General features: G+C 42.3%; 1 protein-coding gene across 1 annotated transcript in view; it reads left to right on the top strand.

The window, feature by feature from the left end:
- The window catches only part of LOC147889011 (SRP72 RNA-binding domain-containing protein), a 32446-nt gene extending 16738 nt beyond the window's left edge, over nucleotides 1-15708 (top strand). The window contains exons 3-6 of the mRNA XM_087392740.1: nucleotides 6427-6788; nucleotides 11965-12061; nucleotides 12178-12468; nucleotides 14467-15708. Coding sequence (XP_087248866.1) covers nucleotides 6427-6788; nucleotides 11965-12061; nucleotides 12178-12468; nucleotides 14467-15519 — 1803 coding nt within the window. The 3' untranslated portion in view covers nucleotides 15520-15708. The remainder of the gene's footprint in view (nucleotides 1-6426; nucleotides 6789-11964; nucleotides 12062-12177; nucleotides 12469-14466) is intronic.
- Nucleotides 15709-16387: the final 679 nt, after the last annotated feature.

Below are 16387 nucleotides of genomic sequence, written 5' to 3'. Positions count from 1 at the left end.
TCTACAGCCAAGGAGCAGCACTTGCTACTCATCTCGTCTCCCGGGTCTTCGTCGACGCCTAGCCTTGCATTGCCTCACGGAGAGCAGCTGCTGGTTGTGCAGCCTGCTTGGCAGAGTCTACGCAGGTGCGCTGCTTGCATAAGCGCTTGTATAAACAAACTAATTCACCACACGTATGCGGTACAGAATACTTGGTCAAGGCCTTGTTCCGCCATACTATCAGAAGTCAGCGTATCCTCTCAACACTTGACAAAACCTTACACTCAAGACCGTCTTCTTCAAGGAAAGAGATGAATCAGGCTCTCATACCAATGCAATCATCTGCTAGAATCTCGTAGACAATTTTTTTCAGCAAACACTAACTCATTTGAGCTCTCTCTCCCTCTCTCTACAATTGCACTAGGGTCCAGGACAACAGTCGGGTTGGACCCCCCCAAAGGTTTTTATTCATGAAGAGAGAAGTCTGTTGCAAGAGTTCAGCATAGAGCTGTCTGATACAAAATCCAACGTGAATCAATATTACAAGAGCTTCAAGCTCATTTCAAATTGGCAACATGCCACTTGTCTAAAATCTAGACTAAGTCCTATTACATGCTACTAAGGGCAACTCTGGAGTCTTCGAAGCACTTGGTCACGCAAACCGCCTCCTAGATGCTTGTTAGGCTCGGTAGTGCTTAGGAAAATAACCCTTCCTAGTACCTGCAATAATTAATTAAAGCGCACCATCATGGCACCCATTAATTGTTAGCGCTTTGCATGCAAATAACACACTGTGGACTAATTCTAGTCACGGTGGGCGTCCCCACTGAACACATATGCACATATAACAAAAAAAATATATAAATATATTTATTCTCTGGTTGATCGGAGTCAACACTCTTGATTATCATTAAGAGGCTTTGACCAAGGGTTGAGGCGCCTTAATTATAATCAAGTCTCTCCAACCGAAGTTGGCATAACTCTCCAACCGAAGTTGGCACATCTTGGTTAATCGTAGTTAACCCTCTTGGCATATGCTAAGTCTCGTTGATCGAAGTCAACACTCTCTGACCGTAGTTAGCTCTGTGGTTCTCTGGTTAACCGCAGTTAACCCTCTTGGTAATAAACCAAGTTTGCTCGACCAAAGTCAGGCTTACTTGACCAGAGTCAAGTATCTTTGACCGTAGTCAATTCTTTCACCATTAAAAGAACTCTTTGACCATAATTAACACACATGAAAACTCTTTAATCATGATCAGATAAATGGTCAACTGTACTTTGACTTAGGATATTTGCATTGTGGTGACACTTCTGCTGCGGTCTAGACTCTGTAGGCATCATTTCTAACACTAATAGAGGGCTCTCCTGATCTACTCAAGCTACATGATTCCTACTATGCATTGGTCCCAACAACATACTTTTCAGCCTTCATTTTAGTAACTCCATTAGGTGGTGCATTCCAAAATTTTATCTCTTTGCATACATCCCTGCTCACTCTAAACTTTTGTGTGGCAGGGTCATTACATTACTCTTTTTGCTCAGTTGAGTGTCCTAACAAAATGCAGTTTTTAGCCTTTGGCTCAAGCTTTGTCCTCATCTCATCCAACATATGCACATATGCAACAGCCAAAGACTCTAAAGTGTGACACGTCCGGTTTCCTTTCAGTTACTTCTCCTATGTCATCACATCATGTATTGCTACAGTGGGGGTCTTCTCAAAATTTGCTTTTGGAACCTCCGTCTCGATTCCTTACAACTTTTGTTGTTATCTCTTTCTGTCCAAATCTGCTATCTTAGGTCTCAAATTTGTGGTTTACAATTCTGCATGGAAATTCAAGTAGCAAAACTAGTCCGCAGTGCTTTTCCATGATCTTTGGACTTTCTTTTCACTATCCATGTAAATTAGAACATTAGCCTGTTGGAAACAAAAGTCACCGATCCTAGCTGGCCGCCGTCTAGCCTATATAAGGCCCTAGTGTAAGGCCTTTGCTTCCCTATCTGCTGTGCACCTTTTGTTGCACAAGTGGGGTAGTGATTTTCTAACATCCCCTCTCAATGACACAACTATGGGGCTGATCCCCATGCAACGATGAGGTGCTCCCACTGCTTCCAGGGAAGCACCTTTCGTGAAGACGTCTGCTCCCATTGCTTCCAGGGAAGCACCTTTCGTGAAGACGTTTGATACGTTGTCAGCAGCGATCGAACAGTACATCAGCTCCATGATATCATCAATGATGAGCTCTCAAACAAAGTGGTATTGGACTTCGATATGTTTCATCCGTGCATGGAACACGAGGTTCTTGGCGATGGCAATGCAACTCTAGTTGTTGCACATGATCACCGTCGCATCCTCCTGAGTCACGTCCTTGTCCTCCAGGATCCACCTGGGCCACAACATCTCACATGCTGTTGTGCAAGCAGCCCTGCACTTTGCCTTGTCGATGAAAGAGCAACAGAGGGTTGTTTCTTGCTTAGCCATGAAGTGGCCCCTGATGCAAGTATGAAACAATACCCTATAGTTGATCGCCTAGTGTCACCATCACCTTCCCAATCACTATCATAGATCCGCCTAACTCGACGCCTTTACTATAGAGGGGCATGTACCCTTCAAGTACCTCAGCACCCTCATGCCTGGCACTTGCCTCCCAATGGGCCTTCTTGGGTTTCACGAAGAATCGACAGAGCAACCCTACTGTAAAGGAAATATCTGCTTGGTATTGGTGAGATAAAGTAAACTACCCATGATCCATTGATACTGAGATGCATCAATATAATGGATGCTCAGCTTCAGGCCAACCTCCATGGGAGTTATTGCCACCTTGCAGTCTTCGATTTGAAACCCGTGAGTAACTCCCTGCAATTTTTTCTCTTGAGAGATGAATATGCCGCTCTTCTCCTACTTCACTTCGATCCCAAGAAAATAATGAAGAATTCCCAAGTCTATCATCTCAAATTCCTCCATGAGTAGTTTCTTGACTTGAGCAACTTTCTTTGAGTGATCTCTTGTAAGGATAAGATCATCCACGTACATGATAAGTACCAGCCGCAATTTGTCTCAAAAAGAGCTAGAGGTTTCCCTAGTTTCAGCTTGTGCAACACCTTCTTCAGCTTGCATACTTTGAATGTGGACCCTGGGACTTGAAGCCTAGTGGCTGATCCACATATACCTCTTTCTCTAGGGTTCCGTTCAAGAATGCCGACTTCATGTCCATCTAAACGATAGGTCATCCATGATGGGCAGCCAAAGCAAAACAATGCGTATCGTCACCATCCTGGCTGTGGGAGCGAAGGTCTCACCAAAATCAAGTCCCTCTAATTGTGCGTAACCTTTCACTACCAACCTTGCTTTGTACTTATCCAGGCTCCCATCAGACTTGAACATCAACTTTTGGTTATTGACTTTGTCGTTGTCGAATAGTGCCGACATGTTGTGTTTGTCCATCTGGCTAACAGAGAAAAGATTCTTCCACAAGGTTGGTACATAGAGTGCATCAGATATCAGCTTCTCGTCTCCTATAGTCGTGATGAATGGGATACTACCAACACCCTTCACAGGGCATGTCCAATTATCCCCCATTGTTACCTTGGAGTCAGGATGGGGAACTTCCATGGTCTTGAACCATTCTTTCTTGTTTGACATGTGCTTCGAGGCTCCATTGCCGACGTACCACCCTTGCCTTCGCGCACTGCATAGGCTGAGTGTACTCAAAAATCAAGAAAAGTGCGTGGGTAGTGACGTTGGCTGAGTCAATCTTCAGCTCCTCCGTGGTCTTGGACCCCCTCTTCCACTGTAGGTTTGCCTTCTTCTTCCGGCATTCCTTGGCTGAATGACCAAGCTTCTTGCAGTAGAAACATTTCATCATCTTCTTTTTCTCTGCGTCCTTGGTCTTGTTGGTCTTGGAATCCTTGGGGACTTGCCTTTGCTAGGCTTGTCCCTTGCTACAAGTGCTTTCTCGTTTCCTCACTACGAGTGCTTTCTCGTCCGATTGGTTGAACAGTTTCTCTCGAGCCTCCTCTTGCAACAGTAAAGGGCCAAGCTATTCGAACATGAGAGGCTTGGTCCTCTATCCTGTAGTGACTGTCGTCACGAAGCTCTTGAAATTCCTAGGTAGCTTGTGAAGTGTCAGCAACGCCACCTGACTCGAGGCTACCTTCTAACCAATCGAAGCGAGCTGGTCCCTCACCACCTTGATCTTCCTCAAGTGGTCATGTATGTTGTCTCCCTCACTCCTATCCAAATTGTGCAATTGATGCTAGAGAGTGAGGATATGAGATGTATCGTTTGTTTCATACAGATCCTTCAATATGGCCCACGCTTCTATAGATGTCGCCGCCATATGAATATGGGGAATTACAGCGTCTCGTCGCTATTAGCATGGCTTTCCTTGTTCATCTCCAACAGCACCATATGTTTGGTCTGCCTACAAGTGGGCTTGCCTATACATAGTGTCTTTCAATTCCCTGGGAATATTGAGTTTAGTTATCTTGTCGATAACCTATGTCTAGGCATTGTGTCAAAGGCCTTCTTAAAATTCTTGAACAAGGCGATCTCGCTCATTTATTATGCTGCTTTTTTGTTCCAACATATTGCCATGTAGTTTTGCCATTTGGTTGCCCACCATGATCGACTTATAATTTGTGGCCTCCTTTTTGTCCCTTCCCTTGAAATTAGATTTATTTCATGCCTTTGGGAAGCCTTCTTGTAGGGTTTTGTTTGTTCTGATGTAAGGATTCCTTTTTTTGTTTGTCCTTGAGAGAAAATAAAGTTCCGCTTTTGCACCAAGCTAAGAATTTGAAGGCCACAATAGTTTCGATATCAGATGATTTGACCCAAGCTCTATTCATGGAGCTGGAAATAGTGAAGGAAGCTAGAAAATTGGGGGGGGGGAGAGAGAGAGAGAGTATTAATGTCAATCGGAGACCAACAGGTCTATGCGAAAGCAAAAAAACCAGCTAGTACATCTGCTTATGGAGGGCACATGGTAACTCCTGAGGAGTGCAAAAAAGCAACTCCAAAGTAGTTAGAGTACCTACACTGTAGTCAAAAAGTCAAAATTTGAAGGCCACAAGCTAAGAATTTGAAGGCCACAATAGTTTTGATATCAGATGATTTGACCCAAGCTCTATTCATGGAGCTGGAAATAGTGAAGGAAGCTAGAAAATTGGGGGGGGGGGGGAGAGAGAGAGAGAGAGAGAGAGAGAGAGAGAGAGAGAGAGAGAGTATTAATGTCAATGGGAGACCAACAGGTCTATGCGAAAGCAAAAAAACCAGCTAGTACATCTGCCTATGGAGGGCACATGTTGACTCCTGAGGAGTGCAAAAAAGCAACTCCAAAGTAGTTAGAGTACCTACACTGTAGTCAAAAAATCAAAATATAATCATCCTACATCAGTTTAAGTCTTTTGATCTGGATTTAAACTCCTTGATGAGAGGCTACATACCCTCACTATGTACTCCCGATTTTCCATGCTTCTTTGCAGCCCTGACTGTGGCTAATTCTGCTGCATTCTGGTTCAACTGAGCTCGTGTAAGCTCCTCAGCTATCCATACCTTGGTCCCTTTCAGATTGTAGGATTGTTGGAGAAGCTTGATCCGTAGATCTTGTGAGTTAAGTGGAATGGTAGCATGTCGTCTAGAATTTCAGATACTAGTTGCTGTGGCATCCTCATCATCATGAACTGTCAATGTTAGGCATGGCTGCTTGATATGTGCTAAATTCTTATAAATGAGTCTTGCTCGTTGTACAAGTCTTTAGAGAGTCGAATCTTCAATGCATTCGCACGTCTGGCTTCATGTGTTACTGGATGACCAAGTGTACAATAAAGTTCAAAATGCTCCTATTAATACCATTTCTACTTTCCAAATGCTTGTAGGGGGACATCAGAACTTGTCTTTTAAAAAGAGAATTAAAGGCCCCCCCCTTCTCTCTCTCTCTCTCTCTCTCTCTCGATTATGATAAACCAAGCATGAGATTATGCCCATATGTAGCTTAGATCGATTCTGATAGACCAAGCATGAGATTCAAGGCCACATACCCATATGTAGCTTACGACAAATTAGATTTTTGGCTTCTTCCGCCCATTTTGATGTACACACAACTAATTTTCTCTAGTTTACACTAAAGATATAGAGCTGTGCTAGATACCTCTAGTTCCCTTATATGGGGTGTTCTGATCAGCAATTGATCTCATGGGCCTTTGGTCTTGTGCAACTGGTAATAAATCGATCTTTATGGAAGAGAAGATAAGCAACAGTGCAAGACTAGGAATGTGGCTTGAAAAAACTAGCAAATGGCAAAGCTCCAGATCTAGAAAGTCCAATGGTTGAGATGCTAACTCTACGTAAGAGTAATGTGATGTGGTGGTAGTGAGAGAGAGAGAGAGAGAGAGAGAGAGAGAGAGAGAGAGAGAGTACACTTACAATTTAATTCATTCTATTTTCTTCAGGCTTATTGTTTGTATAGAAAGAATTGTTTACAAGAGGCTATGTTGGCACTGAAAGGTTTGGAAAGGAACTCTGAAGTTCTTCAGCTTGAAGCTCAAATTTCATACAGGCAAGGTGATCTAGATGCATGCATAGGAAGCTATGAAACCCTATCCCACAAGTATGGAGTTGATTCCAATGAGCTTAAGACCAATCTAGTTGCGGCATATATCTCTGGAGGAAGGTCTACTGAGGTTCCAACTCTTATGGAAAGCATGAAAATATCTTCGAATAGCAGCTTTGAATTGGCGTACAATGCTGCATGTGCACTCATTGAAAGAGGAAATGATACTAAAGCAGAGGAGCTATTGCTGCTTGCTCGACGGTATGCTATTCACAACTTTTTGCGATTGTTATGTAACGTGTAGTGTGTGTACATATACATGCATATGCACAGACGTGCATATGAATGGTTCTACTATTATTCTCTTACTAAGTCAGAAATCTGTTTGCTATATTTTGAAATGTCAATGGAAGGATATTGAGTTTACAAGTAGAATGTGTAGCTTGTGTTGGGAGTGTTTTATTAATGATATTTGAAAATTCCTAGATCCTTCTAACTAGTTTAGTCTAGGCTATGGAGAATTTGATATTTTAGTATGTCAATCTGATTGTAAAGGTTGTGATAAGGCTTAACATTGGCATTGATTCATGTGATGTGACAAGTCAATTGCATGAATGCCACTGTATCTTGGAGCAATGAAGCAATGCATGCATCATTCAAGGTTGGGCAGGATCACATGTGTCAATTTACTCTCCTTCTTGACTAGTGTTGAATGCAAGACATTTGATCTTACGTGCAATTTGATGCATGTCAGGTAGTGCCCATTTCAACCGAGTTGATGTAATACCAAATCTTTGTTTTTGTGCATAATTTCCAATGACCTTCTGTCCTATATCAGCCCCGGACACTTGCCTAATGGATGGGTACTGTTGCCGCCCATTTGGCAACCAGATTCACTCAACATCTGCCCACATGGCAGTCCTTCCATGCCACAGCCCAAGACCCTAGCCATTTGCAAGTGCCTATCCCCGTTGTCCTCCTCATCTGGAGGCTCACATGTCAGGATAGGACTTTCACACTGACACCTCTCAACGACCCATTGTGGGTCCACACCCATCCATCGGTCAATTCCCCACGGGAGAGCATTGAGTAACAAATCTAAGACGTACAGGTAGTGATGTGGCAAAAGAAGTTTGGCACCACAGCAAGCTCAGCCAGCTAAGCAAGGATGTTGAGTTGCCAAAATGGTATTTGAAAACCAGTCAGGATGCCACATTCCTAGAATTGCTTGAGAGTAGTACTAGGAGGAGGTCAGCCACGTTGCAACATTAGATGTAGCACTGTGCATGTTTGGGGCTTGTTGCTTGAGCTCAGCGTGTTTCCCTTGCATGGTGGTCTGCATAGCTGCAATGTCTTTGCTGAGATGGGCATTTTCTGTTTTGAGCTCTTTCATGGCTTTGTGAGTCCCCTCTGGAGTCATTTCCATGTCTTTTGAGTTGCTGTGATCCACTTCCCAATCCATGCAACTTGTCTTGGAGGCTGGTTTTATCAGATTCCCACCCTGCTTTTTCCTTCTCCCATTGCTCTCTCTTGGCCTTCTCTTTTCTCCATTCTTCCTGCACTTTCCCCCTTGCTTCTTTACTTCAGCCACATTTGTGGCTTCCAAATTGTAATCAAGACTAGGCATATTCTGTTGAGACTGGTGAGGACATCGGCTGTGGCCTAATGGGGTGTCCCTGCTGCCATAGCATTGTCCAGAGCTCCCAGTCATCAGTCACGGCAGTTCTTGGTGATTTTCCTTGGGCTTGGCAGGCTGATGCTGATTTGCAATAGGGCTAGGGAGTATTTCCTGCACATTTCTTGATTTTCTTGGTGTTTTTGCAGGGCTGGAGAGGCGTGGGTTATGCAGACTGTGGAGCAGCCCACAGCCTTGGACAGCCTGAGGCAGGGGTTGTGGGAGATGGCACAGTTTGGAGAAGTCTTGTGACGCCTTGGAGCAAGGCTTGGAGCTTGGTGGAGAGGGTTGCTATAGAGAGAGAGAGAGAGAGAGAGAGAGAGAGGTCTTCAGGAGGCCTCACGGGCCTTTGAGATGACGTGCACTCAAAATAGTATCTCATACAAGCGGCCATGGGCTGATGTAAGGGCTAATAGTTTTTTCCATGTCCGTATGGTATGGATAGCCAACACATGCAAACATATGAAAAAAGGATGTATGAAATGGAATTTCATGCTTGACCTTTTTTTTGGGGTCAAATGCCCTCGTTTTGACTTCTCTTTTCTTCCGCATTTTTTGTGGATCCTTTTGCACACGAAGAGCCATGGACCTGTCAGCCATCTGGAGCATAGGATTGTTCTTGCCTCAAATATCCAAGATGTTCATATTCTTCTTATGGTTCACTATCAATAGCATATCATCCAAAACACAACCACAAATGTTTTAAGATATGGATGAAACAAATCGTTCATCACTGTTAAATAGTTATTGCGGCATTAGTAAGGCTAAATGGCATTACCAAAAACTTACGATGGCCATATTTGGTACGAAAGTAGGAGGAGCATTGTCTCTAATGTCGTAGAGGCTCCCTCCACAAAAATAGCGGAGCAAAAATGATGGATAGAGACAACGGACCAAAATGGTGAACTTAAACAACATACGAAAACAATGGAATGGGAAAGTGAAGCAACAAGGAGCCAACTAGGAGTACCAAGGACCACTATAGATGCTAGGGTTCTGGTGAAGAGACCATTTGGGAGTACCTAGGACCAATATAGATGCTAGGGTTCTGGTGAAGAGACCTCCTGGCAATATGAGCATTCACAAATTAAAGCCCCTAAGGGTCAGCATTGAGAGCCAAGAGTCGGGAGTTAGATGAATCGTTGATTACCATCTGCTTTGACAAAAGGATAGGGAAATCGAATGCGTGACATGATCACCAATCAAAGGGAGGACAAGGGAACGTGCGTGCGTGTGCGTGCTGGATGCTGGAGTGTGAGTGTGTATCTGTGCCCGCCCACGCATGTGCTAATTGTACAAGGCATCCACATACATGTCAAATGCCTCAACGGTACGATTTGCAACTTAGGAAACTTCAATTTGGACACCGTGCTTAGACCAATAGTTGTTCATATTCTAACCCTCGAATTCTTGTAACTTCTGAATACTTACACGTCCATTGTTGATTTCATTATTATCATCCATTGTGTCGCTAGTACATGGTGTTTACTATTCTCAATCTTGTACGATTGATCTTCCTATCTTGGATGATTGATTATTGGTGTTTTTGGGACCATAAAGTGTGCAGCTCTCTTTCAATGCTTTCAAATAACCTCAAGCTTAGAATGAGAAAATCCTTAATGACTTGAGAGCATTTGTGGGTACCATCAGCGGCAACTTGGAGGCTAACTTGTCTGCATTTCTATCTTCAATATTCCGAATCGTGTGGATTTTACTCTCGGGTTTTGAATGTTCATTCTCGACCTTCCACAACACTTCTAAACTTTAGAGGCATTGAGAGGTACCAACCTTGCCTTTAATGACGTTTAACATCTGATGAGGTCCATTTACAGCCCAGAGGCAGTCCATTTACAGCCACATGCCCTGGGGATGAAATTGTTATGCAGTCGCATAATGCATATCTATTCATGCAAATATAGATAAAATTTTTAGAAATAGCAGAGACCATTTACTTTAGACCAAGTATGACTTTCTGTGGATCTCTCCCCTTGTAGATTGTAGATGAGAGTTGCTTACTCTCATGGATTGATACAGGTGCAGCTGGCATAGGACAGGCAGAAAACAGGCTTGAAATTCCAAATCAGTTTGTACAGGGTGTGGTGGAAGTTGCAAATACTAGTGAGTTGCAGATTAAAGATAGTGGTACTGTAGCTGTGTTATGTACCAGTACATTTAGAGACATCTTTCTGTACCTCAGAAGGGTATTGCTATGTCTTGGATTATAATTCGCATGTGGACATTGTCTTACAATCAAAGACTTTATCTAGACCAAACCAAGTGTGGTATTTCACTTCAGTGTGTTCTCCATGCCATGGGCAGTCACAAATATGGCAGTGTGTTCTCCATGTCATTATTGACAAAAAAGTCTCATGTCTAGCTCCATGTTGTGGTTCCATCGGGAATACAAGACAGGGGGAACCCTCTTTCCCAGTCAAGAAATTCCCGGAAGAAATGCTGTAGGTCTGGTGTCGTTGGGGTGAGGCGGGTTTCCATGTGGTGGGGAAACCCGAAATTGTCAAATAGACAATTTATCCCCGGTTCTTCGGGGCCAGGGAATTGCCATCTTCCCTGTAGGAGCAGCCCAGCATTGGAATGCTGTAACAATTGTTTTCAGATGTTGGCAAGGTACATGCTTTGATTGGGGTGCTGATTATGACACTAGACACTCAACCCACGACACTTAACCCAGTGGTTATTGCTTGGTTGAGCACGTTGGTTGAGCACAAAACAATCCATGGCTTAGGAGATTAATGGCACATCTTCATGGCCACCTACTCCTCCTCACTGACAGAGTGAGTGCTATTGGAGTGGCACGGAATCTTGTGTTTCTTGCCCGCACAAAACACATTGAGATACATTATCACTATATCAGAGAGTGATTTCGTGCAGGAGAGATTAACGTAAGGCTCTACCAAGAGAAACGTTTGAAGCTTTCCACAAAGCTTATGGCTTACTTTGGTTTGGTGACTGATCTATCACATTTTACATGTTGGCACTGTCATTACAGGGGGATTTGCAAAATATGTTAGTAGTGGGTTAGTGTGCACACCTCACCCAAGGGGCACTTCTATCCGAGGTAGGGGTTCCCCCCCCTGGGCTATTACTGAGTGTGTGAGGATACATAACCCTAAGTGTGTGGTACTTTTCTTACTCTTGCAGTATCAGTACAGTGTTTTTGGCTTCACTCTTACTCTGGCCCTCTATCCTCTTCTCCCATCTCAAAAACAGGTAGTACACTGCCGTGACCTGCAGACTAAAAGATAGAAAGTTGAAATGGGAGGGTGGTGACAAGCAGTCAGGAAAGGTGTTATAGGGGCGGTTGTGCGGTGCCTCCTTCAGGCCCGACAGTGGCGCCTCAACTCCATGCACTCTCTATTCAGAAGCAGAAAGGCCAGCCAAGTGGATTATCAGAGCAACAGCAAGCAGGCCCTCGTCATTATAATGGACACCTCAGCTTAGCAGTGTACTTATATACGACAATTTGCTTCAATTTGAAACATGCAAAAAAAAAAAACTATTTTGAAAGAGTGTTTTGAAATGAGCTCTTTTATAATTTTTAAGAATCATAGTTGGTTGTTTAATCTCGAAGAGACAACAGAGTGAAGCATGTTGTATTCTTCTGAATACTCTACTGTTCTCATTCATATGAGTCATTGTAGGTGCATCAAATTGTTGTCGCAGGGACAACGCACCGATAATTATACTCCATTAAAACTCTCTTTTTGATAGTTTCACATCGTCTTTTTTCTGTAATGGCTGCAGAATTGGCCAGGAGATGCTGATTGAAGAAGAATACACGAGTGAGGAAATTGAAAATGAGTTGGCTCCAATCTCCGTACAGCTTGCCTATGTTCACCAGGTGGGTGTGCCACGAAAAGGCATCTTAAATGTTCAGTCTAGGAATGCCTTAATTTCAATATAAAGGTTTTCTCTGCTTGCTGATGAGAAGCTATATATGTGCAAGTATATGCTCAGGTTCAAGGCCGAACAATGGAGGCTCTGGAGAGTTACAATCAACTATTGAAGCAGAAAATGGCAGATGCTCCTTCCATGGCTGTTGCTTCCAACAATCTCATTGTGCTAAAGGGAAATAAGGAGTTATTTGATTCTATTAAAAAACTTGAAAAACTGTTCGAGAAAAGGACATCTTCTGAGCAGGGGCTTCTGTTTGTGGATGGCCTGGAGCATAAGCTTTCTTTAAGACAAAAGGAAGCAATAAGTTTCAATCGCTTTTTGGTGCTGCTGCTTTCAAACAAACTAGACCAGGTAAATACTTACGCCCCTGCCTTAGTTTCTCAAAAGGATTTGATCTCAAAACATCAGAGTTTTTGCAAGTCTTCTGGGTTTGTTTGCAATCCAAGCATACCTTTTCTTTCTGCTGCTTGGAAGTTTCACAAAACTCCAAAAAAGCCAAGATTTATTGCAGCTGCTTGTGAGACTACTTTGACGAATGTCTCTAAATGGCTAAGCTACTACTCCAAAGCCATGTTGCCTAGTGTCCATGAACTTTGGAGGGACTTATTAAAAGAGGTAGATGTCCACTCGAACTCAAGCTGGATTTTAAATGACTTTGTAGGAGTGATTCCTGTTGTAAAATTTTTTAATTCCTCTCGAAGCATTCAGGAAAAAGAGTCTCCTATTCTCCTTCAAACCTATGATTTTACGACGCTTTACACAAAGATTGAGCTGGAAGACCTGAAGTTTAGAATTAAAAAGCTAGTGGCTGAAGTTTTCAAGCTGAGATTTGACAAAGATAGATGCAAAGTGCTAAAAGTTGAGAAAACAGCCTTATGCTTTGACTTTTTGTGGCTAAAAAATAAAGATCATGACATAGGTTCTAAAAAGAAAAGATACACAAAGGTAGTAAGTGTAGAAGATGTTTGCTCTTGGATAGATTTTCTTTTAGATAATCTTTACATCACAATAGGTGATTCTTTGTTTCAACAAGTTATAGGAATCCCCATGGGCACTAATTGTGCCGTCTTTTTAGCAAACTTTTATCTTTTCACTTATGAATTTGAGTTTATGCAACATCTAATTTCTATCAATACCTGCCCTATCATTTTACATAAGCTTAGTCAAGTTAGGCGTTTTATAGATGATTTATTTGTACCAGATGTTCCTAACTTTCAAGACTTTATGTACAAAGACGCTAGAGCTTTTGGAGAAGGAATCTATCCTCGTGACTCTTGTGAACTGAACTGCACTTCAAGAGGGGATTCTTGTGTTTTCTTAGATCTTAGACTTTCTCAATCTACCATAGGATTAGAGGTTGATATATACGATAAACGTGAACAACCTGAATATTGTGGTTTACACATTATAAAAATGCCTCACGTTGACTCAAACATTTCTGATTTGGCAAAATATGGAGTCATTTCTTCCCAATTCCATAGATTTTCCCGCCTTTGTACAACTAAGGAGTCTTTTATCACTCATTGTAGTAATTTGATCACTTTACTATTACACAAGAGGTATAATCCAAGGAAAACAATGAAAAAAGTTCGCACATTCTTAGATATGAAGTCTTTTATCTATGGTGTTTCGGCCTTAGGTTTGTTTAGAATGATTGAACATAAGCTGAAAACAAAAAGCGGGGAGCTGAATAGCCCGTTTTTCTTTTAGTTTTAAAAGAGAGTTTGTTTGAGTATACTTGTGCTTTCTAAGTTGGAAATGTATTTTTGCCTCTTTGCAGAAACAAGACATAAGTGTAAAGTGCCATTTAACTTTTTATGTTTTAAATAAGAGAGAGAGAGAGAGAGAGAGAGAGAGAGAGAGAGAGTTTCTAGTTTTTTGGAAGTTTTTGTTTCTTGAATTGCTTGTTTATTTTTGCTTAAGTCACCTGCTTCGTTTCTTCTTTATTTCTTGTTTTCATTCTCTTTTGTTTATTTGACGTATTTTAGTAAGCACTGGGTTTGCCCAAGAGACTCCGTGGGTCTTTAGAAACCCAGTATAGCTGCTTATGCTTGGGCACTGTTGACGACATAAGTGTTGCTTTGCTTGCTAAGTATGTCTTCCTTTTGCTTTTCATAAAAGTTTTTGTTTACCTCTTTTTTCTTCTCTTTCATTTTCTCTTTTATTTTCTTTGTAGATTTTTGATCTTTAGAACAACAAAAATTCTAAATTTGTATGATTGGACTTATTCTAGTCTTACAAAGGTATATATAGACCAGGTAAATAGGTTATTTGTAATTGTCACCTCAACTCTTGACGTGTTTTATAGGATAATAAGAAAGTTAAAAGCTTAATGACCATTACCTGCAGGCACGAGATCTCCAGGCAAGTCTTTTTGATAAATTTCCAGGCAGTGTAATGCCAGCTATTTTGAGTGCCTCTTTGCTTGTGCGAGAGGGCAAGCTGAGTCGAGCAGAAGAAATGTTAGGGCAATATTTGGAAAAGCATCCAAAGGACTCAACAATGTTGCTTCTTGTTCGTGCTCAAATAGCTGCACTGGCAGGACATCACATAGTTGCCACACATTCCTTGGAGCAGATCTCAGAGCTGCAGCATAAACCTGGGATGCTGGCTACTGTGGTAGCTTTAAAGGAAAAAGGGGGAGATGTACAAGGAGCAGAGGCAACTCTAGATGCTGCTATCCAGTGGTGGGAAGATCACATGGGTGAAGACACGACCACCCTAGAGCTTTTGATGCAGGAGGCAGCTTCTTTTAAGCTGAGACATAAGAAGCTTGAGGCAGCTTCTCTGCTCTTCCAGAAGTTAACAAAAAGTGTGTCAAAAAGTGTACGAGCCGAAGCTTTAATTGGGCTTGTTTGTAGTATGGCACAGACTGACTTAGCAAAAGCAGAGGAGTATGAGGGCCAGTTGCCTTCTCTGCCAGGTCTGTCCGGAATCAATGTTACTGCTTTGGAGCAGGTAGTCAGTGCAGGTGCTCCAACAGTAGGAGGCAAGCGGCCATGGATGGCAGAGGATGCTCCACTAGAGGGAGCATCAGACAGAGCCAAAAACAAGGGTAGAAAGAGATGGAAGAAGCACCCCCGATATCCAAAAGGATTTGATCCTGCAAATCCTGGTCCTCCACCAGATCCTGAGAGATGGCTACCAAAGAGGGAGAGGTCAACATACAGACCTAAGAGAAAAGACAGAAGAGGAATACAGGTAAGAGGGGCACAGGGATCCATTGCAAAGGAGAGGGTGAGTGCACCAGTTTCAGCATCTTCAAATGGTCCTAGTGTGACAGGTCACTCAAAGTCTGGAGTTAATGCTGGTAAGGCACTGCAGTCTTCTGGATCAAACACAGAAGCCTCCAAGGCTTCGATCAGCAATTCAAGCAAGTCCAAGAAGAAATCACGTCGATGACATGCTTTTGTCTTTTGTTCAGTATAGATGAGGTACTTGTGTTATCTCTGGAGAGTTTGAGCAATCTCCTATTCTAATCCACATTGCAACACTTCCGTTCTAATCCTTGTGGCTTCATCTGCAATTGAGATAGGTGGTCTATTTCCGGAGGGTTTGAGCAAATCTCCTTTTCTAATGGTGTGTCTTCATCAGTGCAATACCCCTGTTTTAATTGCTCATGCTTCATCGTGATTCCACTTCCTCTACTAAATCTTTAAAGTATTTTGTGCTGACCAGTGGTCTTCTTTTCTTAGCTCCCAACTGAAAATGAATCATTATGTTAGCTTAAAAGAACATCAAAAGAAGCCAACTAAAAATGCAAGGTGGAAGATCTAATGCCTATTCAAGAATCATTCATGTTAGCTTAACCAAACTATCAGGCATCTGCTCGTCATCTGATGGTGGTGGAGTTGAATAACCTGCATATTCATGATGAATATAATACAAAGTGTGGTGAAAATCTGCCTTAGCAAGTAAGGAATTGTACTTTGGGCAAAGCAGACACTATTTTCATTGAAAGACTGTCGATGTTGGGTATAGAACTGTCGATGTTGGGTATAGAACTAACGACTGCCCTTCTTATTTTCATTAGATGCTGGGTATATAACTAACAATGAATGCCCTTTTTAAAAATTTGTTGAAGAATCTACTACCCTTTTAGAAGCATCCAACGTGAGTGCGATTGTGAGATCTTGGAATTGCATGATTAAGTAGTAAAGGAAATTATGTCTAGCATGATGATGACATGCCATGTGATCAGATCACATGAGCAAAGCATTTTTGATCGTCTTCCATCCATGGAGGAAGATTTGGGACTTTTGAAGCGTAG

Source organism: Dipteris shenzhenensis, chromosome 21, assembly GCF_047967505.1.
Source record: "Dipteris shenzhenensis isolate YYH24624 ecotype China chromosome 21, Dip_SZ_1.0, whole genome shotgun sequence".
NCBI lineage: Eukaryota > Viridiplantae > Streptophyta > Polypodiopsida > Gleicheniales > Dipteridaceae > Dipteris > Dipteris shenzhenensis.
The sequence above is the reverse complement of the archived record's forward strand: the minus strand, read 5'-3'. Positions and strand labels throughout refer to the sequence as shown.